Here is a 26,422-nt window from a genome sequence, read left to right as displayed (position 1 = left end):
GTGGTAGACAATTAAATTCACATAAAGGTGAATGGAATAATGTGGCATATCCCACAAGAGACATTCACAGCTTTGAGCCTACTCAAAGGTGGAAAGAAAACCGTCCTTTTTGACTTAAACCATGTAGTTTTTTCCTTACTTACCTCTTCAACATCTCACTAATTTGAATGGCACTTAAGCAGAAGTTAGTTTCTGTAGGGCCTGAAGAGAAGAATTACGGAAACCACACAGTTGTTTTAATTTCTTTAAGGGGTGTCAAAGGTTCCACAAGCAGCAGGTGATCTCGCAAGTGAGACACAGACTTTCTAAGCCAAGGCTTTCTATATACATTACAGTACCTGACAACACAACTGTGGAGACACTACATCTTCATTCTAAGGTTTAACATGTTTTAAGATACTCACGTAACTCTTCCTCGAACACCATGTGCTAGGTGAAGTGTGGGACTAGCAACCTGCAAGAACGTTATTTTCACAAGGCAAATGTTGCCACCCTTCGTTTGTGTTGTGATTGTTGTGTTGTGTGTCTCCATGCATCAGCAAGCCAAGTCCTGCAGATGCTTGAGAAGTAACCTTCTATATGAAATACTCTGCTATACCAGGCTAACCCAATCAACCAAAATGAAAAAGTTGAAAAAGCACTTCTCACCTCACCCCATTACCATGCACAAAATCCTGTAAGTCGCCTTGACTAATTTTTCCCTTGGCCTGGTGATTGAACTCATCAGCTGGAGAGGATGCCACCAACTGGAAAGGTGTACCTTCATGTATCAACACACTAAGAGAAGAAAGCTCTTATGGCATGGACTTGCACTGCAGAAGGACGGGAGATAGCTCTTTATCCCCTACTGCTGAACTCACAGCAGAAAAAGGGACGCGGAATAGTGGCAAGTGCTACAGTAATTGCAATCACTCTGGCATTAGTTTCAGCTCCCTGGTATCAAAAATTAAAATGCCCTTTCAGAGCTGGTCCCTGTGCCAGAAAGACCTGGCTAGAGAAACTCCCTGTCAGCAAACAGGATGACCTATCTGTTCACTTACACAAGGAGGTTTCGGTGGACATTTCACTGTTGAGTGGTTTCACAACACAGCCTTTGCAGAAGCAGCCTGCCCTGTCTTGATGCTCCACAGAAGAGGTCTGCCCTCTCCTGTCCTTACACAAGGGACACAGGCATACACAGACGCAGAGGGTACAGCCTTACCAGTTCAGTCTCAGACAGAAAAAGCATCTCTGTCCAAAACCAAACAGTCCCAGAGTCACTGAAATGTTTCCACTTTGCCAAGAATCCCCCATATTAGCAGATTTTCCCTTTTCCAGTTTCTGCCTGATACTGAATTGGAGGCTACAATTATCAAGTCCTAGAGTGAGAGGGCTTGATTTGCTTTTTGTCCTAACAAAGTACATAGAGCTCTGGTTTGAACCTCTCAGGTACTGCCTGAAACCTGAACTACATGTGTAAAAATCACAAGCTCTGGAGCTGCCATTGCCAGAACACATAACTAGCAATATGCCACGTCACATTCAATAGACTGCAATCAAACCACTGGACAACAGCCTATCTCCCAGGTCACTTTGGCACCTTGGATGTGAAACATGGAAAAACCCATGCTTCTGAAGAGCAAAGCCTCCCAGAAATTACACCTTAGACTCCCAAGATGTTATGCTGGGCAATTGAGTTGGACTCTTTTTTCTGGAACACAATTCATAATGTACTGTCACATAGAAGATAAAATCAAGTTTGTACCGTTTGTGCTTGTGGCAATATATCCATACCATTATTAATATCCAACTATGTAATTACTTTCGTTATGCTGCATTGCAACCACCCATTTTTGTCTGACTTTCTTAAAACAGGTCCTAATGCCATCCCGGAATATGATTCTGGTTTTGCACAGCCATGAAACCAGCAAGGCGGAGATCATACCTGCCACTGTTTTCCTGACTGGCTCGGCATGTATGTTGCTGGGAGACTTCGAAGGCTGTTCTTCATGGCTGACCCTACAATTGTACCCCCTGTCTCACTTGAGGAAGGCTCACTGGCCACTGCCATCTGGTACTGGGAGTAGTTGTACAGGTTGTTATAACAAGGATACAGAGAAGGCTGGTAAAAACTGCTGTAGTAGGCGGAGTCCACAACCAACTCAGATGTGCTCTCCAAGTGCCCTCTGCTGGGGATGGAAGGGATGTCCTGAATGAGCATCCGTCCCTCTGGAAAAGAAAAAAAAAAGAACATTATGTTTCACCTTCTAATGAGCTACTACTCCTCCCAAAGGCTGGAGAGAGAGTGGTAAATAAGAAGAAGTAGGAGCTGAAAGCTAAACATGGCTGAGTGTTCGGTGGAAACTCAAGCGGACCAACAACTACTCACAGTCCACGATGCCACCTACACACACCACAGACTGCAAACCAGCAGACAAAACCAACTGCAGGTTAAGACAATGCTCTGAATCTTCAATCAGTGTCAATGGTGGGGACAATGATTTACATCGCCTAACTTTGCAGTCCCCTACAACTTTTTAAGCTGTAACAGTGTGCCAAGTCTCTTGTAACTCTCTAGAAGCAGAGAGGATCTACAGAATGCTACAGAATGACTCCTCCCAGCCAGTGTCCTCAAGGTGAGAGGACACCTTCTGAACATGCCTCTAGGAAGGGCAAACAGCCACAAGGCAAGAGAAGTTTCAGTGGGCAAAATACTACAGGAATAGCCAAGGTGTCCAAGGAACCCACATGCTACCTGTGAGCAGTATTGTCCTCAATCCTTGCCGAGCCTTCATACCCAAATTTAGCTCCCATACCTAGAAAATCACAGAGCAGAACAAGATCCCCCAACCACTGGCAAAAGAGGAGGAAGAGGAGGAGGAGAAAAGTATTGCTTGTGACTTGCTGCATCCACTCTGGACTGCCTCCAGATCAGGGGTTAGCTGGCTGCACTCCCCACAGGCAAGGTATGCCTCCCTGTCATTCCGAAGACGGGGATGCTTCTCAGACAATGAGAAGCCATGATTTCCCCACTACACTGTCAACCAGGGCCTTGCAGTACTTGCAAGCTTGAAAAATAGAAGGTGCTTGTTGGTACTACTGCATACCCAAGCTCTCTCTCTTGGCATCAGTTACATTGCCAAGCCAGACACAACAAAAAACTGCCACAATCTTATATGCACTTTTACAAGGGAAAAAAAGGAAACATCCAGATCCCTCCATATCTGGCTCTAGTTTTCATGTCTGTGACCCTGCCTTGTACCAGTTCTTTGTAAGAAGCTACTCTTCTCCCCATGATGTTGTCCAACTGTTTTGTAGAGAAGAAAACTATGTGGTTTAAAGCATACAGATGAACTCCCAAGAGTTATTGGTATGGACATGAAGCAGCATGGGCAACAGGCACATAGGAAATAACAGCCCTAAGAGACATTTTGGGCAGGTCTAGTTTGTTCTGGATCTTTCTCTTGATGTACCTGGTATCTTGGTTACTTACCTGTGGAACAGCCTCTCAGTGTCATAGTAACAACATCCACAGTCCTGTGTATTAGCTGCATATTAGATCAATCATCAGTTTTACCCATTATTGCTATTTACAATACAATTGTGTTTCACTTCTTCAGCTATAATAAAAGCTTTCTGCAATCATGGATCATCTCCTTCCAGATCACTAAATTACACAGTGCCCCCATTCAGTTCTTGCTGCCATTCTGTTGACACCAATGAACTATTTATTAGCAATGACTGTTTTATGCCTCCTGCACCTGATTTTTCTGCAGACCCATGTTAGCTGGCCTTGTTTATCTGGAGTATTTCTCAAATTTCCACACAAAACAGAAGTGCCTCCAATGCCACAGAAGACTTTTCACAGTTTCTGTACTTTCATTTCTATAATTTTTTAAATTGTTATTATTCTGCTTCTAGGCAAGACTCATAGATCCTTTTGTCTGCATCTGATAAAATCAGAACTTAGACCACAGACACAGCGCAAGCTTGACTCCCCTCCCTAAATTTACCTCTCAAATAAAGCTGCATTCCAATTGCTCTGCTTTAAATGTTGCAACATAGAAGGCAAAACTAAAATCCTCCAACACATTCCTTGCTGGGATATAGATTTCAGATGACAGAGACATGCAAGGCAGTCACCTGCTGAACTTCTCACAAGGCTATATTATGTTGCACAAATGCACAATTTCTTCTAAAATCTCTGCAGTGTCTTGCAATTTACAATGCATCATTAGAAGGGCTACTACTCCCTATTAAAAATACTAGCACCAGGAAGATGAGGTATTTTTACACCTGCATGATCCGGATGAGAGGATCAAGATTATCTTCAGTCAGTTCACAGACAACACTAAGTCAAGCAGGAGTTCTGATCTGCTGGAGGGCAGGAAGGCTCTGCAGAGGGATCTGGACAGGCTGGATCCATGGGCCAAGGCCAGTGGTGTGAGGTTCAACAAGGCCAGTGCTGGCTCCTGCCCTGGGGTCACAGCAACCCCAGGCAGTGCCACAGGCTGGGGCAGAGTGGCTGCAAAGCTGCCACAGGAAAAGGAGCTGGGGGTGCTGCTGACAGCAGCTGAACATGAGCCAGCAGGGCCCAGGTGGCCAAGAAGGCCAATGGCATCCTGGCCTGGACCAGCAATGGTGTGGCCAGCAGGAGCAGGGCAGGGATTGTCCCCTGTACTTGGAGCTGGTGAGGCCACACCTTGTGAGCACTGTATTCAGCTGGGCCACTTACTCCAAGGAAGACACTGAGGTGCTGGAGCATGTCCAGAGAAGAACAGGAGTAGGGAAAGGTTCTGCAACACTTGTCCCATGAGGAGTGACTGGGGTTGTTCAAGCAGGAGTAAGGGAGGCTCAGCGGGACCTTACCACTCTCTACAACTACCGCAAAGTAGGTTGTAGCCAGGTAGGGTTTGGACTCTTTCCCCGGGTACAAAGTGGCAGAATGCCAATGGAGGTTCATACTGGACATCAGAAAGAACTCCGTGGAAAAGGTTGTTAAGCACTGGAATGGGCTGCTCAGAGAGGTGGTAAAATCACCATTTCTGGAGGGTATCAAGGAATGACTGGATGTGACACTAGGTGCTGTGGTCAAGTTGACAAGGTGGTGATGGGTAAAAGGCTGGACTCAATTATCTTAACAAGGCTTTTCCAATCTAAATTATTCTGTGATTCTTATTCTCTAATACACAGGAGAGATCAGTCACCCTGGGTGCCAGCAGCTAAAAGGAAGAGGGGGAGAAAGTAAGAGGTTTTGTTGCAACCTTTGGAAAGGTCTTATGCGCTACACTTCCTAAGATGGGACAAGATGGGTTAGGCTGGAACAGATAGCTACCCATAGCTATCCACCAAATCTCACAACCATTCCTGATATTCCTGCTGCTTCTGTGACATTCCGGCAGCTGTTAGTGGTACAGCTCCCTCCTGAAGAGCAGCAGTGGCAGTATTCTGCTGTATTAAGGAGAAGGATAAAAAAAAAAAGCTTTTCAATCCTTCTTTTATCTATCTGTGGTTTGGGCTACCATCATTTGGCACCAGCAGTGCAAAAGGCTTGACTTGTCCCGCATTTTCTTTTATGTAGCTGCAGAATGTGATTCTTATTCACATCAGTGAATCAGAGTTCAGGGCTGTTAAAACGCAGCAGAAGTGTTCTCTGCTTTCTTTAAGCCATCACTCCATGCTCCAAGTCCTTACACTACTATCAGCTGCTATGTCCAAAGCTGGTCTGCAGAGCTGGCTCAGGCACCCATATGCATAAATCCCCAAGCATAAGCAACCTGGGACATTTTTTTCCCTTATAAACCCAGAGTTATGAAATCCATGGTCCTTGTAACATCTCTGGCATACAACTATTCTGAGCCACAGGGCCACTCTACAGACATGTGCCCAGCAGATTAACAACAAAAAATAGGAGCAAAGGGAAAGGTAAAGTTCAAAAGAAGGGAAAGACACTCCCAGCTCCTTGAAGAACTAGGACTCCTGTGACACTATCGGAAATACAGCCAGAATAGTTAATTTTCCCTAAATCCAACGAGACACCACACTTCTAAATGTGGAAGGACAGATCTGTAGGAATCATCATCTATAACTATCTAGCTGGGGTAACTCTGGTTGGTCCTTGGCCCATACCTGTACGGGTAGACTCCTACCTACTGGCTGAACCTTCCTACAGCCATGCCTCCAGCCACTCAACCAAGTAAGTGTTCTTCTCAAGGAAGGCTGTCAGCCTGTGACTGTGATTGTTTTCTGCCAGCAAGCAGAGAACACCAAGGTTAAAGAAGCAGCTTTCAGCAGATTTCTTTCTTTCTTCCAAATTCAATACATTTGAATGGCTCTCCTGGCAAGAAGAGGATTCTCCCTTGTCTTAAAGCTTGCAGCATTACAACACCTGCATATCAGGGTGAAATTTTTGAGAGGAAAAGCTCTCAAGAAGTAACCCCTACTGCACTGTCAAGCTCCTACTCTGCCCCTCCACATGCACTTAAAAATATGAGCTTTGCTGCAGGAGCTAGGCTTATGCCTTGGCTGTCTTCACTCTCCAGACGGAAAAAGTAGGAAGGGCACCTGGGCCTTTCCCTCACTGTTACACACAAATTTAATATTTCGGAAGTTGCAAACACAACATGATAAAGAATGGGACTGAGCCTGTACAAGGATATACAGAAAATAGAGTAACAGTAACAAAAAAAGAAAGCAGTTTAAATTCTCACTCAGATTTCAGAATACCAAGTCTACTATGTAGGCCATCACAGGCTCTTCATCCACGAGCAACACTTTTGCAGCAAAGACAACAGTACCTCTTCATGCAGCTGTGCCCTTGGATCTCTTAAGTTCTACGTCTTTAATAAGTCCCATAGAGAACTGATGCTACCTTTTTGCACTATGTACACAGTTTGAAATATGGCCCACTGTTTCATAGAAGATCAATATGATGCACAATAAATACTGGTATGGATCTTTCAGTGTTGTAGACGACTCTCCGACTCTATGGCATATTAATAGTAGTTAACCAGTAATTCATTTCAGGGTGGCTGGTATTTTCTTTTAAACAAGGTGAGTACTAGGGGTCAGTTACACATATATATCTTTTACATTCAGTAACCTATGATGGGCTCCTGCCTTTGCTTAGCAGAGCACAGTGAAAAACACTGGTCCAGTCCTTAGGTAATGTAAACCAGTCTCAGACCATTTACTTCAATAAAGCTATGGTGATTTACACAAATTACGGATATGCATGGCAAAATCAACACAGAGGCCAGTATATAGATCATTTGGGAGAAGAAAGGAGAAAGACCAGGTGATTTACAGGAATTTCCATCATCATCTCTTTCTCACAGATGCAAATGTATTTTTAAGGTTATATACTGAGAAGTAAAAACACTGAAGTTTAAAGGCTGCATAAAAGCATAGACTATTTTCTATTCCTACTGGTACTGTTAAAGGCCAGTTTTACATCTTATTATGTGCTGGCAAAGGTAATTTAAGTATGTGCGGGTAAGCCTCTGATATGAGGTCAAATGACATAAGAGTCCCAACTATTAGACTTTTTGAGCAAGTAAAACAGGGTGGTAGCACCAAAGTGCCCATTGGGAACCCACAGAGAAATATGGGGGATATTATTAGTCACCTTACTTGTGACAGGTGCACACCAGCAACTGTTTTATAAATCAGGATAGCAGAGCCACATTTCCATGTCTGGGAGCATGCTGTAGCATGGTTCAATTTAGTCATGTGGCATTAGACTGGATTAGTTGGGAATTTCAGAAAAGGGATTGGCATATGCATTGTGGCAATCATGAGAATTTCACTGCCCCCATTTACTGGCATGTGTTCTTATATAAACCAATGGTTCACATTTATTATTTTTTCTATGCCTACAGAGACTCTGCACATACACAGCTCCGCTGTTGAAAATACAGAACTGGGAGTACTCGAATAACATAGTGACTCAACAAGCAGGTAAGCACTGCCCAGTGAGCAAGCTGAACTAGTGGTAAGTTTACATTTCCTGCAGTTTTCAATTTAGAGTGACTGTTTTCACCACTTTTAATACTTCCTGCAACCCAGCTTCTGCAGCAGGGACAGCTACACCATTAAAACACACAGAAAAAATTATTCGGTCAGGAAACACCTGCCTTCATATCTCAAAAGAATCTTGTATCTGACAATTTCTCCTTGCTCAGTACATAAAGCATTGACACACTCCTATTAGCTGGTTTAGCAATATTAAGTAGTGCAATGCATTAGTTTAGTTCAATTCGTATCTGGCTTTGAGGTTGGACAGTAGCCTTGAACAAGGCCAGTGTGAAATCACTCCCTAACATCATAATCAGAAACTCTGGTACAATGTGTTTCTCCCACCACACAATCATGACAGAGCTATTTCAGATGTCAAAGAAAGCTGGCACTATTGCTTTCTGCTGAGAAACGCTGCCTCCCAGGGTACAAAACCCACATGCATGCTCCATCTTTGAGAGGAGTATTTCTGCTCTCTTCCCATTAGAAGTTGTGGATTATCTTTGGTTCCAGCATTCAACTTTTAACTTGATATAAAGTTAATGTGCTAGACAATGTTCATTTCAGGCAAGGCTGTGGGGTTGTGTAATTTTCTGCCACCCCCAAAAAAGGCCATTATCTGTAATTACCCATTACCATGCATAATTATTTCTTCTATTCTGGTCTATGGCCCCCAGGACTTCATGATGTTACAGCTCACTGCATTATCTTATCAAATTTGTTAAGGAAGCTTTTTTGACCTTTCAAGCACTTGTCACAGCATATACAAAAGCCAGCAATAAATTGTCTAAGCATGTACCATGTGATTTATTATTTGTACCTTGCATAGTGATACCGTACAAAATATTACTAATTAACATCTTCCCTATTCTCACTCCCTGCTTTAGATCAAGTAAGAAGAGGAAAAGAAATCCCTCTAGCAACAGAAGGAAGGGAAAGGAAAAAGGCTGGAGTCACTCAGTGGGAATTTAAGAAGCATGACAGCAACAAGAAGCTAAACCGGAACATCAGCCTCTGAAGATGAGACCCCAGCTGCTCTCTTCTGCCACCTTTTCTCTTTCCTCTTTCTCCACAGAGTCTGTTTCATCTTGTTTTCACAGCTTTGTAACCTGCTGATCCCTGCTCTTTTCAGGAAGTCCATTTACTGCTCCTTTACTATGCAGAACACAAACCACCCCATTCCCCACTCACAGCTTTGGTTAATGCAGTATAGGTTCTTGACAGACAAATTTGGTCCACTATGACATTCACAGAGATTGTCTTTTATGTACACTGATGTGAATGTGCAAAAAACCAGGGTTTTGTCTACATTACCCTCAAAGCTCCCAGAAAAGGACCAGGCAGTGATCAGCATCCCAGCACTACCTGCTTTGGCTAAGAGCTTCACTGCACTATAAGTCCATTTACTATGCCCCTCTTCTTCCTAAGGGCACCAGAACTGGAGGTGACAGAGCAGGGCACTCAAGAAAACAGGAGAGATAATGCCCTGTTAGCCTGACTTTTGTCTTCCACTTAGTTCCCTATTTATCAATATACTCCAGAGACTGCTTTATCCTAAAACCTCTTGTTTAGGTGCTTGTATGCATAAAACTCTCAACTCACATCTCTATCTGCAAAGACATACTGATGAAATTATGACTTAAGAAACTGTAGTACAAAAAAGAGGTTTTGGTGCTTTTGAACTATGTCGTTAAATATATAAACTTCCCAGGAATCAGGAAATCTGAGACACTCTTCTATCATGACAAATAGAAGGAAACATCAAGGATCAGGTACTTTGTACTAAAAGTGAACAGTATGAATTGCTGTAGCACAAGGTATGGAGAATCATGCCTTTCAAATCTGTCAGTGAAAGCCTTCTCCCTTTAAAAGAAGACTGAATCAGGAGACCCCGGATTCCTAAAAGTAATCCTGAATTCAAATGCTAAGAGGTAGCTACTCAAGGCACTGCTGTGAAGGTAAAACCTTTCTGTGTTTCTCTGCAGTTTGCAGATCTCTGGCCCTTCACTCTGTGCTGCCTCTCAGGCAAGTGGGGAGGTGGAGACCACTCTGCAACCAAGATGATCCAGCAAACACAGGCAACAAGCAGGGTCCACAGAGCAGAAAGGGAGATCATGCTTGGAACCTGGTTTCTGAGATGTAAGGGCTCTTTCTCCTATTGAAAGCCAGATCTGGAGCACTCCAAATTGTTTTGGCCGGAAAGCTTTTCAGGAAACTGTGTCTCTTCCTCTCTCCATCAACTGCCAATGTTATGGCTATTGTTATGGCTACGTTGAGCTCAAACGTGAAATCTGGTGGTTCTTTTTCCTTTCTGTTCAGACTACCTTCCCAGACAGCCCTGGGTATGGAGCTGCGCTCTAACACCTGTTAGAGACAGAAAAATAGCAAGTACCAGCTATATCAGTTACGTGGGCTAACAGCAGCTATGTCTCCAGGTTAAGAATAGCCAAAACACCTTACTGACAACCCAGTACCTCTCCAACCCAAACCAGAAATATACATTAATTCTTCTCAAAGCAGGAATACACATTTAAAACAAACCCCAAAGTGTGTGGTGTAGCAATTCTGAGCCTCTTGCAGGCCTCTGGCCTCTTCCCTGAAACTGGAGTGTACAAGGACCAATCTATTCCACCTCTTTATCGCGGCCATGCCTTATCACCTCCCAACTCCTACCATTTGCTTTTCACCTCCTCCCACCACAGCAAGACAAAACAATCAGTCATTGCAGCTTTCCTGCAGTGGGTCTGAAAACTGTATGGGTGTCATGAAAAATTCCTTGCTAGGTGCAGCTGCTGGACCGTTGAGTTCAGACAGCATTATCAGTGAGGAGCTGGCATAATGGCAGCAATGTCTATGAGTACAAGGCATGCTTCTCAAGGGCTAACTGACTGGAAGAATTCAATTTCACCTGGAAGAAACCAGTATTGTTTTTTTCTCCCTTCTAGAAAAGGGAGAAAATAACTGCAGAGTGGTCTTTGAGCAAAATGGCATTTACCTAGTTCTACTTCTGAAGAGCTAAACCAGTTCTAAGTGGGACAACAGATTTTAAAAAGGATAAAACTTGCCAGAAAGAAACACTCTATGATAAATGTCATGCAAAGAGGACAACACATTTCAGGGAAAGTTAGGAGACCTCAGAACTAAGCTTATTTCCTATAGGCCTTCTTGAAACTTATGGTGAATTCACAGGATTTTGCATCCCCAATGCTGCTGCTGTTCACAACACCAAACTTACTCCATTAAATAACACAGAAAACTTTAACTGGAGCTGGCATAGTCTGGCAAAGGCACAAGCAATCAGAACAATCATATTGGAGATCAAATAACGGTTATCTAAGGAGATCACTAAAGTGTAAAATAAACTGCTTTCACTTCAGTACATGTTCTCTGGTCTTTCAACAATTTCTTTGTCTCCTCCCTGAGCTCTTCCAAGTTAAAGTCCAGATGTGTGGGTCCAGACCATTGCTACATCCCCACCACTAGCTATAATGAGAAACCTAGACAACAGTATGAACAGGGAAACAAGACTACTTCCCTTGTCCCCTCTCCTAACTTTACACTGGTTTTGATTTAATGATGCCCTCCCTTCCAATACTCATTTTGAGCCCACTTTCTGGTATGTACCATATTCTCAGGGCAGGAGTCCCACTAGCACTAGTTTCATGACCACCCCACCAGCTCCCCCAACCACATACCTGCCTAGAAGGACTGTGCCAGTTCATCCTCTTTCACCCGGAACCACTAACATTCAGCACAGGTATCCCCCAGGATCACCAGCTGTGCAGCAACAGTGTTTCTTTTGGATGGACTTCTTAATTTTTCACTTCTCATATGGTTAAAACAGCTTTTGCTTTTATGTGACCATCATCTAACTAAGTCTCCCTGCACTGCACTTTTATCTTCTGCAGTGCTTGCCAGTACATGTACCTTTCCATTACATACCAGCACAACCTGTGATGATGCCAGTTTTCTTTCCAAGATACCAGTGAGATGACTACAGCAAAGAGCACGTCCCTGTGAGATGCCTCCAGAAACAATGATTTTCTGTCAGTTCAGGTTTCTAACCAAGATGCCAGGTGATACAAAAATCCAATGCCCTACAGGATTTGTGACTGCATGAGTATGTAACTTCACCAAACAATTTTGTAACTATGTAAGATTACCAACTTGACAGAATTTTTACCCATAAACTTCTGTTAATCTATGCTGTGTGAACATCATTTGACAGCTGCATTTCTCCCTTTCTTGCATATTTTATTTTTCTGTGGATTGTTCCACTATTTTCAAAAAAGTGATGTCAAGCTGATAGATTTGCAGCCACATACCCTACCACACCCACATTTATTGAAACACTGGCATGACATCATCTTTCTTTCAAGATTTAGGAACATTCTCAGGGTTAGAAGACTTACTGGAAATCACAGAGTGGGTCAGGTTGGAAGGGATGGCAGGGAGTCATCTGGCCCACCAACCCTGCTCAAGCAGGGTCATCCTACAAGACATTGTACACTATTGTGTCCAGGCAGTTCTGGGATATTTCCAGTAAGGGAGACTTCCCATATCCTCAGCCAAATTACTGTTCTTTTATTTTTTCTTCTTAATATTGCATATTGAGTTGTCCAGTCCTGCTGATTTTAGTTCCTGTTGGAACTGGAATGTCACCATCTCCATATAAAGCTATAATACTACATGCCTTTTTGTAAAGTAAGGACCAGAAAAAAATTACTGAATGTTTATTCCCATCTTCCATATGTAGAGTTATTATTCCATAATGGGTAAAATTATTGCTAACTCTGTATATGTGTTTCTAACACAATTCAAAAACCCTTTAAATTTCAAGATTTTTGGTTAATTTTAATCTTCACACAAACCTGTATTTTAAAAAAGAAAATGTAATTTGTGCAAAGAAAAAAAACCCCAAAACACAAGGAGAGAGCAATTTCATCCAGAAGACTGCAGCCTGGCATAGTAAATTTCTCAGCCCCACACACAGCCCCAGTGCAGATCCAGCTAACAGCTGAAATATGCCTGATTTCAGTAGAACTGGAGAAGGAACATTTTGTTCACATTTAGTGTACACTTAATAAAAATGATCTGCTGCAAACATTTAGCATGCAACTTAACAATCCTCCTAAATACAGTAGTAGAAATAAAACCTACAGAAAATAATATTTCAATTCCACAATTAATTTAAGCTTCAGGCCTTCAGTAAGATATCTATGGCAGCAAATTCAACTTTCAATGTCTCTGTCACTGACTATAGCAGAGTAGTTGATCTTTTTATGTGAGCTGGGGGGTTAATGCTTGTTCTTTCTTTTCTTGCACTTTTGTTCACTATAACACAGCTATAGTGATCATATTCAAATCTTAAGTGGAAAAAATATGAATGGCTTTGGTAAATAAAATACATTCAAAATCTTTTAATATGGCTTTGACTCTGTGAAGGTGGTAGGCACTATTTTAATGCTCAGCATACGTTTGTCCACACTGAACTGTAACAACAGGATTATTTACAAATCTGAAGTTATTAGCATGTCAAACCACGACACATGTGTGATAGCTAACAGGATCAGGACCAATAAAATAAGTGCTTCAGAAATTAAGGGCATGAGAACAAGGACCATTTTCAATCCTCAGTATAAAAGCTGGAGTATGACTACTGTGTGTGCATATCTATGTCTATATGTTATTACTCGAGATATCCAATTTGAGAAGGAAATTTACAAATAGTTAACTCTTTGTGTTCATGCTATCAAATCCAATATGCTACTAAAGTGAGTAATGGAAACAAAAGTAAAATCACAATTTTTAAAAAACAGAGGAAGAAATTAAAAATTATAGGAAATTAGGAAAGAAAAACAGATTTCTGGACAATGATGGAAAACAGCCCAAACACCTGCATGGGCAAAGAAGCAAATTCAGAGCAGGAGAAAGAAACTCGGTGTGGATTAAATCTAAAGGGATTTAAGTCATTAATGAGAGATCAAAGAAAACATTAGAAGGGAGGGAAAGCTTCACAAGTGTCTGAGATAGGAGACCTTGGAGGAAATATGACTAGGTTAAAATCACTATGCCTCACACTAAAAATAATAAAGGGAGTAGGACAATGGTTGGAATTAGCTGGAGCCCATACGTGGTTGTAAGCTATTATCATGACAGAAACCCAAAAGTTTCTACAACAGACCAACTGGAAATAACAGGAGGGCTTTTTAACTCTACCTAGTATGTGATGCAAAAACTAAAAGCAGGAGTAGTGACAAAGCACTGCAGACATCCAGCAGACCTGAACAAGAGAACAAGAATCACACAAATGTGCGTAACTTTTGTGCATGATTGCCAGTGTTGCATGGGTGCAACAACATTTGCACTCACATAACTGGCTTCAATGCAAATGGAAACTGATCACTAAGGAATGGTGTTCATGCATAACCGACAGAAAAGCACAGTGACAGGAACTACAGTGGCTTAGCATCTGCTGAGGTTCAGTTGTGTCCATTACTATAGACATCCAAATAAGCAAATAGTGGCCTAACCTGTAAGCAATAAAATAATACAAATAAAGACTGGAGACAGGAATTAAAAACCAAATAATCAGACATCCATTCTCATTGCAAAGGAAGTCAAACTCAGTATTTAACTAACTCTCTGCAAGTTCTTCAAGAAAACACAAGACAGATGTGCACGAACAGTGTTTGTTATTTAAGTAAAGGAGCTGTTCACAATCCTGATTAAGACTAGCAGGTACTCAAACTCAGAAGAAAGTTTAGTAAAGTTCAATAAAGCAGAGGAATGAGTAGAAGCATATGAAAAGGCATTCCTACAAAACAAACCTTCAAAACTGCATTTTAGTTCTCATGTTATTAAGTGACAAATCTACTGTAAATGGAAAATGGTTGAACAGGCTGAAATAGGAAGTTATTTGATAAATTAAGCAAATGAAAGCAGTCTTCAAGGTACAACAAAGCATGTGAAACAAAAAGAGAAGCAAGAAATCAAATCAGTGCTCAGCCAGGGAAGCGTGCAGTACTCCTTCACTCCTTACTTATATCTTTTCTTTAAAACAAAGAGCCCCACACATTCAGAGAAGTTATAATAACTGTTTCAAGGACACAGAAAGGAACAAGAGATTAGCTGCAGATAGTGAATAATGTGCTCATGGATAGTAAATTCTTAGAAACTCCTAGTACATTTTCTGCTTCTGCTCCATTACTTATCTCAGTATTCATAATAACAAATGAAAAGCACAATCTGGCACAGATAACTCTCTAAATCTGAATGCACATATGCAAATGCCAGTGTTACAGAGGAAGAGCTTCCAAGGCAAAAGGAACAACTGGATGTGCTGACCAGCCCTAAGGTATTAGGTGGGAAGGAAATCTGGTGCTAGGACACTGTACAGAGCAAAGTCTGTCCAGCACAAAGCAAACACCACTCGGCTGCTATCTTGCTATAACCACAGATATATGTCTGGAAACCTCATGTGGTGTGAAAAAACTTGGGACAGCAAGATGCTGAAAACACAGACAGCCCTGTGGTGAAGTAGTTTTGAAAATGAAGTAAAAACCCTAAAAAAAAAAGTTCTACTGAAAATCCTTCTGGGGGAGAAAAAATCTCTTCCGAAATGTGAGGAAAGGACAGAAGTAACTGCTGAGGTTTCTGTGCTTTGCCTCTATCTTAGGACTGAGCAGCCTTTCTCTCTCAAAGTAAGGAAGTTGGAGTAGGTCATGACTGGTCCCTGGCACCCTTGCTTCCCTGGCATGCTGCAGAAACCTCTCCCCAGTCTCTGCCTCTGGTGAAGACAGCCCTAGACAATGTTCAGAATACCACTTGCACAGAAAAAGAAAAACAATATTCTCTGAGGATTTTCCAAATCTGTTTATAATTCTATTTGTTTTTACACTTCCAGTGAAGCATCACGCAGGACTGAAAGCCTGACAGGAAAAATAAAAACTTCTTAATTCAGACATTTTGAGAACTGCTGTTAGCTCTACCTTGTTTCACCAATACAACTGCAATACCAACCTTTTGATGAGAGTCAGTGCCTCACTGAATGGATATGTACAACACTTCAAACATTAGCTCAGTTAAAACACAGGCACCTGCACACATGTGTGTTTGCAAAGCTGCAGTAGCGAATACTGCTTGAAAAGAGAAGCAGGAAAACTGCAAACTTTGCAAGTGAACTGGAGAATGGACTGGAAACATCTAATCAGGGATGCAGAACCCTGTAACATTATGATTTATTTAACACAGTCAAAGAACGGCTAGAGGCAATGAATCATATAAGAGATGACAAAGCTGTAGGAGATTTCCGTCATCTACTTTAACCTGCACATTGATCAGAGTTTACCCCCATATTAATCACTTGAGATCATAATCTAACACACTCTTAAACACCTCTCCTGATTACGCTTCACTTACCCCCTTGTCCTTATGCAGGTCACTCTGTTGCTAATTGCACTACTCGTTAGGAAAAAAAGTGTCTAGTGTCTAATTTAATTTTGCCTTTTTTAGTTTCAAGCCGTTGCTCCTTGTTATGCTGTCTCAAGCACTGTAAATAATCCCTCCCCCTCCTCCATATTATTACCTCTCAAATATTTATAGACTGTTTATATCCACCCTTAGTCTCCTTTTCTACAAGCAATGCATCACTTTTGTCACCCTTCCCTCTATCCTTTCAGATTTATCTATGTCCTTTTATAATGAGATGCTCAGAATTCCTCTACCATTTTCCCAAGTACAGTGAACCCAAAAAAGCAGAGAGAAGCTGAAATGCCCACTCCTTCTTGTTTCACAACCAACTCCTTCCATAACTCTGAGTGAAACATGTTATTTTGATAGGAATTGAAAATTATGAAGCCATGGTCACCACACTGTGGAGTGCTTTGTTCATTGCATACTTGTATCAGCCTGGGATTAAAAATGCCTATTCAGGATCAATTATATCCTAAATCAAGGGAAGATTGTTCAAAGCTCCTGTAATATTTACTTAGTCAAGCTTGAAAGAGATTTAGTAACTAAGAAAACTACTACACAGGCAGAAGACCACTTCCAGCAACTACTTCCCAAGACAACTTGTGCTGTGGAAATCTTGTCATTCCAGGAGGGGTAAGAAATCCACAAACTCTTACAAGAGACACAAGCAAATGTGATTCTTTTCCTCTCACCTTAACTGCAATGAACTGGAGAAAACCAGATGACGATGATGATGGATTAGTTATTCATAGGTGAAGGACAAAGAACTTCTCTCTGTGCTTGTTACAATCCAGTAAAGAGAAGTCATGTTTAACTGCAGTCCTCACTTTTTAAAGAGATTTGTTGACTGTGAGAGAAGCCAGGTAAAAGCACGAGGAAGCAATGGAAGGATGTTGGCAGGACCAAGAGGCAGCCAGCAACTAAAACTGGTAAAGAAGCAGCCATGGGTGCAGCAGGAGAAAATCATCCTTAGAAAGTAGTGAGGAGATCAGGAGAAAAGTGAAGAGCAGGAGGATGGATCGAAAACCACTGCAGACCCACCAAGGTCTCCGAAGGCATGCAGCCATTATGTTAGTCCTAGCACAGGCAGGCAAAGCAGCTAATGCTGCCTTCTCACTGCCAGCCTTGTTGAGGCTGCCACCACCTGAACTATCAATCCCTTCCACCACCTTTCAATCCCCACAATGCCAACTGTTTGTTTAAAAAAAAAATCTACCATCGAGTATTGCTGGGTCAAAAGAGTTAAGATTTCTTTCACAGGCTTGCAAATGCTTATCAGTATTGAGGCTGACTGAACTTCAAATTTAAGTATGTTGATTTAATGTCAATGCAAGCAAGTAGAAATTTCAGAGATTCACAAAACAGTCTAGCTTGGAAAGGATCTTTGGAGACCAGCTGGCTCAAACTTTACCCAAATCAGAGCCAGCTTCCCAGGTGGATCATGTTGCTTATACACCATCCAGCCAAGTTCTGAGTCTCCCCAAATATGGAGACTCCAGAACCTCTCTGGATAACCTGTTTCAAGGCCCAAGCACTCTCACAGTGAAATGGCCACAGGAGCTCCACATGATCAGTTGACTAAAATGAGACTTCTTTGATGAAACTGAAATTTTGACAGCACATTACACTATACTATAAATACTGTTAAAGAGCTTTCTTTCAAAAAGAAAATTTCTCACTTTTTTAAACCAGGCTATGCTGTTTTTCCATTATAACAACTGGTTTTTTTTAAACTCATCACCTATGCAGCACAACAGCTGCAAGATCTGGCATCAATTTTTGAAATCACAACACAGTGATCAAGAAAGTAAAGGAAGAGTAAAGAAGGCATGGTGGGGTTTTTGCAGACAGCTAGGGCACTATAAATTCAAAGGAATCCTAGTACCATCACACATTAGGCATTCTATTAGTGCTGACCCCACTATGGTCTGTATTTATGAGTAGATAAAACCCCTTCTATTTGTCAAAGAGTTTCAAAGTGAAGACAGCAGCTTCTTAGAGAAAAAAAAAAAGAATACTATTTTGTTTCTGTCAAACATAATAAATGTAACAAAGGGAAATAACAAATACAAGCTTACTATTCACAATTCTTGAAAATTATGTTTGAAAACCATTGATACTAGGAAAGCACCTTAACACTGCCATCATTGGAAATACAACAGGGGAATGACCACAACAGAGCATAGGACCAGGAGCTGGCATTTTGCATCACACAGCAGCCCCATCTATACTGGATGCTTCTAAACTGGGCCAACGAGAGTGCAGAGCAGCAGAAATAAGGGGTGCTCTCCAGCACTTCCAGTCATCTGGTGATGTATCATGCAGCCACTCCACTGCCAAATGCCAAACATGAACCTTAGTCTGTGACAAGGATCAAATATAATGAAGCAAAGCTGAAAATGCATTCTCCTTCATTCAGTACGAGCAGCTTTCTTTTTTTCAGTAAATCCCAAGGTGTTTAGTGACCTCATCTGCCTCGCCTCTCTGACCTCCGTGACTGCTAAATATCAAAATGGCAGAGGCTCTAAATTGACACAAACCAGTGAAGAACACAGATGTTATGAGAATGTCTGAAAAGCACATTGTACATGCTTCACCATAATCTTTCCTATATTCTGCATATCTGTTAACCTAACAAGATATACCTATCCTACAGAAGGGAGGACAACTACATCAAATGCTCTAAAATAACGACTTTTGCTACTCTGTACAATTAAATGGCCTTTTCTTTCAGCAGTCGACAACTTTTTAAGGGGAAATGCACAAGAACAACAAATTCAGTCTGTAAGACATTCTACTAATGCCCTGAGAACATGGTCTGCTCCCTTCCAACTACCCTACAAATTCCCAGTTTACTTTTTTAGTGGGAACATACACTCCAACCAAAGTAAACATGCCTGACATGGTTAATGTTCAAACACCTCTGACCATGATAATTCATTTTTCCCTTTTCAAAAAAAGCATGTCACAACGGGATCTGAAAAACTGCCTCTGGTATCAGAAACAGTCATACTATTTCTGATCTGCTAATAAAATGGATACAGCAAGCAATGACTCTCTCTCTGGCACTATGTCTGATTTGTGTGACTCCTTCACACATCACTCCTCTGCTGGGAAACAATGCTCCATGTGATGGGAGTCCGAGAGAAGAAATGTGCTCATAAGCCAAAAACCTTAGAGAAGGAACAGAATTACTGCTGTCAAAATCACCTCTTGCCCAATCTAATGTGAATCATACAGGACACACTGTACTCCCAGAAGCCACCACTTCCCCTGGGGCTTGCAGGGAACTGCGGACTCCCCTTGCCATGAAGGGTTTCACTTTCCCTGCTTCCTTTAATAATTACTGTAAGTTCTTGAAAAATCAGCACCTCAGCCTACCAACCTGAGACAATGACACTTGCTCCAATGGGGTCTCTCATTTGCTTGCAGTTTAGGGTACTAATAAAATCATAAAACAGCAATACAAGAATCCATCAAGTATCTGGTCCTGAAACAATCCAACATCTAAAGACAGAACTTATGCCACGTGGAACTTTTTCATCTGTAAAAAAGATTGTTATATGCTAAAAAGAAAAGCATGGGAATATTTAGGCTATATTCCTCACCAAAGCCGATACTCAAACACCTGACAAACCACCCCACAGATCTGGATAAATGCACAGCAACCTTCAGCTTCAGAGCCAGCAGACAGTCACTGGTGTAAAGTCAAATCCCATGAGTACTTACACTGTTTTCAGCAGATGAACCTACCAAACTATTAGGGACGTAACTTTATTTATGCAGTGTAGTCACCTCTGAGCTAAGCACAATGTCTGTTACTACTTAGGTGCCCAAAAGCAAAACTATGAATCTGATTTCCTAGTCTCAGATGCTTCCATTTCTGGTGAACAAGGTTGATGCTGTCTTGATTCTTGACTTGAATCACATCTTCTTTCTGGAGATGAAGCTGTGTATTTCAAATGTTGTCACTCACAAACAGTTATTTATTTGGACACAAATAACAACAGTTAGTTATTTAGTAAAATGCTTGAGAAACAATGTATTTAAATTGCTCATTGTAAGAAAGATGACTGCTCTGACCAAAAATAGTTGAACAATTCAAAATACTTTAAAATTAGGTATTTTTATGTTTTCAAATACTTATTCAAGCTTGTGAATTGCTTTAAGCCTGTTTGGTCAATGCTTTTCATTAAAATACTATAATTCAATTAAATTAACGAATAATTATTAAAATGGGATTAATAAATTAAATACTGTCATTTTAAAAACATTAAAATTTATGCCAGTTTTGTCAACAGTAAAATTATTTCATTCTTTGGCCTTTCTGTACAAGCAAGGATCTTCTTGTTCTCCTGAGTTACCACAATCTCTATATATTACTGAATATACTACTTTAATCTTTAGCCAGCTTTTTCCATGCCTATAGACAAAGCATGCAGTAATGCAAATATGAAAGGAGTAACTGCATCAATTCAAAGGTGACACTAACATAATGAAAACAAAAAAAGCTAATAAAAAGCTATTTATTGCTTTATTAAGCAGTTCTTTTAAAAGCTTCCCAACAAAATTCCTCTACAATGGTCTGAAACTGCCTGTCTGCACTAGATCCAACAAATCCATCTGACATACTTTTAATGGCCTGCAAAACAGAACAGACTCACTTGACAGACACAAACATGCACTGTCTTTTTATTAATTAATGCAAGGCATTGCCCACTTTAGAATTACCTTTCTATCTGGCAAGTATACCTGTATTACTGGCATGTGTAGATTATTAAAAATGAATAAAACTTCCTTTTCATTTTATCTGTATTTGTTTGCTGTCTTCTGTCTATACACAAGAAATCAATTACACCAGCTCCTTTCTTCTACGTATTCAATCACTGTATCTGTCAGGCATAGTTAGAAAAGGGAAAAAGCAATTTGCATAGGAAAAAACATTTTGCCTAGAGTCTTCACTTGCCTAGCCATGATTTTACTGAATATACAGGTAAGATAAATACTGTTTCTTCTTGTTCGTTTTTTTTTTTGGGTTTTTTTTACAAGTGTTAAATGCAATACAGTAACTGTAGTGAAAGAAAAGGACTGCATCACTCTTTTGTTGTGTTGCACTAGTTTATTTAGTTGTTCTTTTACAGTGGGTGATTGGGAATTTGCACAGAGTAGTTTTTATATTGCACTGAATAGCTTATGCTATTTCACATGGTTTGTTATCCCTTTCCCCATCACAAGGTCTTTCCCTCACCCACTCCAGTAACCCCTGGTGGTCTCTTCCTGAGTGAAGAGAACCTCCCCTCGCCACTCCTCACTGGTATCCTCATTGGCTATGGACCTCTCCCTCTGTCCCCATCTCCGGGGTCTGAAAGTCCCCTGCAACCAGGGAACACCCTCTTTCTCCCATGGGTTTGTCCACTTGACATGTCTCTTGGAATAAAGGAGAATGTCTCCCATGTGGAGAAGAGCGCTTCTCAATTTTTTACCTTTGTCTATGAAGTATTGCGTGGGCAAGAGTCTATAGCTAGCCAGAGTGGACCCTGGCAGAAACCATGTTAATTCACTCTTTCATAGTTCATCACACCACGCCACATAGAACCAATGTGCCACCACATCGAGTTTTGTAAGGCTGGCAGATCTCTGGTGCTGAGGTCAATAACGTTACCTATGTACTTGGCTTCTCTACAGTTGTAGAAACTCTTGAATTTTTAAGAAGCTACATAGGCAGCCAAAACCCATTTATTATGACTGTAGTAGGAATACATGTTTTGGGAAAAAGGACAAAAGCTTCCCATAATTCTCTACTTGCAATCACACACCCTATAGAATTTTATATTCGGCACCAGTCCGTGTGTAAGAAATTTTGATTTTCAAGTAAAAATAATCAAATAAAATATTAAAGACTGATACTGGATCCTTCCCTTCTGCTAACTGTACCAAAAGTACAATGTTGTTGGGGAGAGGACTCTCCATAACCCTGTCACTGCAAAGAGGGAACAGGCATCAACAGTGGGCATAAGCAGAGCTGGCCATGGCCCTCGGCCGTGAGCACCGCTCTCCCAGCACCTTACCTGGTGGTGTACTGGCTGTTGTCATGGCTGTACCTGTCGAGTGCATTGGGCTGCTGCTTTCCAGCGAGAGGCAAGAGCTGCCACCACTGTTCTTCTTAACAAACGTCTCAGGGACACTGGGCAGGGGCACTGGGTGGCTGATTCCCAGTTCCTCTTCCTGAGCTTGCTGTCTTCTTAGGGCAACCTAGGAATAAAAGACAAGACATAGAGTACGCTCTGTGATTTTGAGCACAATTTATACTGGCAGCAATGAATGACTCTGATTCAAAGCTGTTTTTTCACTATTCCTACTATAGAGTAGTAGGAATCACTAAGGCTGGAAAAGACCTCCAAGAGCACTGAGTCCAGTTTTCAACCAAACACCACCATGTCAAAGAAACTACACCACTAACTGCCAGGTCCAGTTGTTTCTTGAACACCTCCAGGGACGGTTCCTGGTTTCAGTACTTGACAATTCTTTCCGTTCTTCCTGATGCCAACCTGAACCTCCCCTGGCCCAGCCTGCGCCCATTTCCTCTCGTCCTGTCCCTACTGACTGACTGCCTGGAAGAAGAGGCCAACCCACAACTTCCTTTCAGACAGTTGCAGAAGGTCTCTCCTGAGCCCCCTTTTCTCCAGGCTAGACAAAGTCAGTTCTCTCAGCTACTCCTCACCCGACTTACTCTCTAGGCCCTTTGTACAATCCAGCCAATGGGTAGAGAAGTATATAAAGCAAAAACCAACACATTTTTGCGTACAAGCACAAATGAACAAGCCTACAAAATGCTGGTGACAAACAGATCTTCCCCCACTGAGGCCAGATGAACACGTGTTGCAGCTGACTACACTCCCACAACACAGCTGCTCTTGGGACAAGCACACTGTGAAAAGTGTAGTCACTACCCTCCTCTCTGCTGATACACAGCTGCTGGGATTAAGAAGTTAGTCTGCTTGCAGGGTTCTGCTGTGCCTCTTATCAATATAAAGCAGCTTTTCATGAGGGCTTGTACCTGCAATCTGCTGCTCTATCCAGGCCTGCTAGGTTCCCTGCTGGCTCTTTGCTGGAAATGTTGTTCTTCAATTAAATTTCAGCATACAGTACACTGTACAGAGAGAACCATTATGGAAGAAGCACGGCAAATGTAGGGTGCCATCCTGCAAGCATCTCAGACAGCATCACACACATTGAAGAGAGCTGGGCAAGTCTGGAGAAGCTGGAGCTTCCCATTTCTTTCCCAATACTGACAATGTTCCAAAGCCTAATTGGCACTGGCCAAGCCTATAGGCACTACACAGTCTGGATATGGGTGCAAACAAACCATATTCATTGCTTGCAGACAGCCCCTTCTGCCTCATCCGAACTAGTAGATCAATTTAACACCCATGCCATTTATGTCTGGGGAGTATATATGACACTGCTACAGCTACATACCTGCTACTTGTGAGGGGACTGATTTGCATCTTTACTTGAACCTTGGAAATTTGTTCCAGGTTACAGACTGGGATCATGGACATTTCTTGCAGGAAATTCTCCTGGGTATCTGGGACAGGACTTCCCTACATTTTCATGTTCAACAGCCACACTTCTTCCTAATACAGATTTATAATCATGTTAGTTAATATTAGCCTTTGCAATAAGAAACATCCCGTACAGAAGGTGCAGACTTGCAAACACCACTGGAACTTCAACTTCACAAGCCAGTAACCTTGACCTGTAAAATTCCACCAGCATCAAGGGGCTTACTGCAGAAATATATCAAAACGGGGAAAGACAGACTTTCAATGTGTAACTCCTACACAGATAAGGTTTAGCAAGGGAGGCTTTCAAAGCTACTTTCAAATACTCGGCAGGGAAGGGAACACCCCCAGGAGGACCATCACTGGCGCCTGCTAGCAGGAGGCACCCACTGCCTGACAGAAGCAGCTGAGCAGCAAGATTCTGTGCCCACGGGGCACTTTGCACGGGGAACACTTCACTTTGTGCTCCCTTCCCCGAGGCAGACAGAAAAGCAAGTCACGTTTATTTTTCCAAGGTTCACACCAAGCAGAGTAAGTCAATGTACTTGGGCATAACAACAATTTCTGGACTGCCATACCACCAACAAAGGAGGAATTGTTTAAATGAACGAAAACTTACTCCCATTGAGTTCTGAGGACGTTTTATATACCTGCACTGAATAACAAAATTAAAAAAAAAAAAAAAAAACAAAAAAAAAAACGGGGATTTAATCTGGATTTAATCTAGCGCTGCTTAGGTTTTTAAAACCTGTCAGCCCGACACACATCTTATCCGGTATCACGAATCTCTGAGCAGACAGCAATTGCAAGCTGATGGGTGGGTCTGGTTATGTACCTTCACTCGCACCAGGAGCTGAAAAGCCTCGTCAATTACTTGCTGGCAGGTGATCGTTTGCACTAACGAGGGCGTAAAATGCCCCTCGCAGAGCTCAACTACTCCAGCAGCCGCTCCAGTACACGCCCAGGACCCCCCTTATTAAAGTTGGCAAGATAAAGATCACAAGGGTTAATAAAGCCCTGTATTTACACCTCCAGAATGGTGACTTTAGCGGGACGACCCAACGAAAACGTTATTCCCACTCTGAACTGCATACCGTTTATGTTCTTAGCCTCAGAATACGGAGCCCTCGTTGATGCACCTGCACAGCTATGTGAGGAACTGCTACATGCAAAATTTCTAACAACACCGTTTAAAAAAATCCCCCCAAAAAGTTAGAAATGAGCTCAACTGAAGCCACCAGCACTAGGAAACGTAGTTTACACCGAGTAAAAAAAAACACCAGCACAAAATATTCCCGACAAGCAATTTGTTGGCTAGATTATTCATTTTCTAGTTAAAAGCAAGCGGGAAAACGGCACTGAGGGTAGCTTAGCTCCTGCTCCATGCAGGTTCCACAGCCCCCCGGGAGCTGTCCACAGGCCCGGGCTGTACCCGGCCCGGGGAGCGGCGCTGGGCCGTGCCCGGCCGGTGCAGCTGACCGCTCACCGCTGCCGCTCGCCCTGACTGCAATCCTCCGCGCCTTCGGGGCATCTCCGATTTCTTATGGAACGCCAAAAATTAATAATTTGCGAGAAATACGGTGACAAGTCTCACTAACACAGGAAGTAACTCCTGGCTCCTGCCCGGGGCGAGGCTACCCGCGGCTGCGGTCTCGCAGCGCACCGCATCTCGGCGCGGCCGCTCGGCCCCGACCCCCCGGGCGCGAAGCACACCCGGCTCGGACACAGCTCACCTGCGCTGCCATGACGCGCTGGCGCTCGGCGATTAGGCTGCACTTGTTGCACTGGCAGTCCCGCCACATGCAGAAGCGCTTGTGCCCCTTCAGCGGCGAGGAGTAGCCGTGGTTGCGGCAGCGGGCACACTTGGGCAGTCGCGGCCGCTTCTTCCCCGCTGCAGCGGCGCCGCTGTCCGCCGGGGCGGCCGCCATGGGGGCCGCTGCCTTCCCGAAGCTGTTCGCCTTGTCCCCCGGGCCCGCGACGTCCGAGGGCTTGCTGAAGGCCGGGGTGTCACTGGGCATCGCAGCAGGCGGGGGGCAGCTGTGAGAGCAGCCTGCGCGCTTCTGCCCCGTCCCGTCCCGCCACCCCGCGCGTTTTGGCGGGCAGCACCAGGCGGGCGTCGCTCCTCCTGCCGCGCCTCCCCCACTCCTGCTCCGGGGGGTCCGTGGCCGCGAAATCCTCGCTACCCCGAGGGAGCGGCCACCCTTCCCTTCGCGCTCCTCCCTCCCCCACCAGGCCGGCCTGCGGCGGGAAAGGCGGGCCCCGTCCAGGCCGGTCCCCGTCAGATGGAGGGCGCGGGGCCGCGGCGGCCTGGCGGCCGGAGGTGCCGCGGGGGCTCGGCTCAGGTTCCGCACGACAGGATGCCCTGGCCCCCGGTCGGAGGCTGCTCC

At 43.0% G+C, this 26,422-nt stretch overlaps 1 protein-coding gene across 2 annotated transcripts in view; it reads right to left on the bottom strand.

Annotated features, from left to right (window-relative positions):
• The window catches only part of DMRT1 (doublesex and mab-3 related transcription factor 1), a 58,702-nt gene extending 32,645 nt beyond the window's left edge, over positions 1–26,057 (bottom strand). For both annotated transcript variants that reach the window (XM_064403688.1, XM_064403689.1), the window contains exons 1-3: positions 25,769–26,057; positions 22,539–22,722; positions 1,925–2,208 (exon numbers count right to left, since the gene is read on the bottom strand). In XM_064403688.1, coding sequence (XP_064259758.1) covers positions 1,925–2,208; positions 22,539–22,722; positions 25,769–26,053 — 753 coding nt within the window. In that variant the 5' untranslated portion in view covers positions 26,054–26,057. The remainder of the gene's footprint in view (positions 1–1,924; positions 2,209–22,538; positions 22,723–25,768) is intronic.
• Positions 26,058–26,422: the final 365 nt, after the last annotated feature.

Source organism: Passer domesticus, chromosome Z, assembly GCF_036417665.1.
Source record: "Passer domesticus isolate bPasDom1 chromosome Z, bPasDom1.hap1, whole genome shotgun sequence".
Lineage (NCBI taxonomy): Eukaryota > Metazoa > Chordata > Aves > Passeriformes > Passeridae > Passer > Passer domesticus.
The sequence above is the reverse complement of the archived record's forward strand: the minus strand, read 5'-3'. Positions and strand labels throughout refer to the sequence as shown.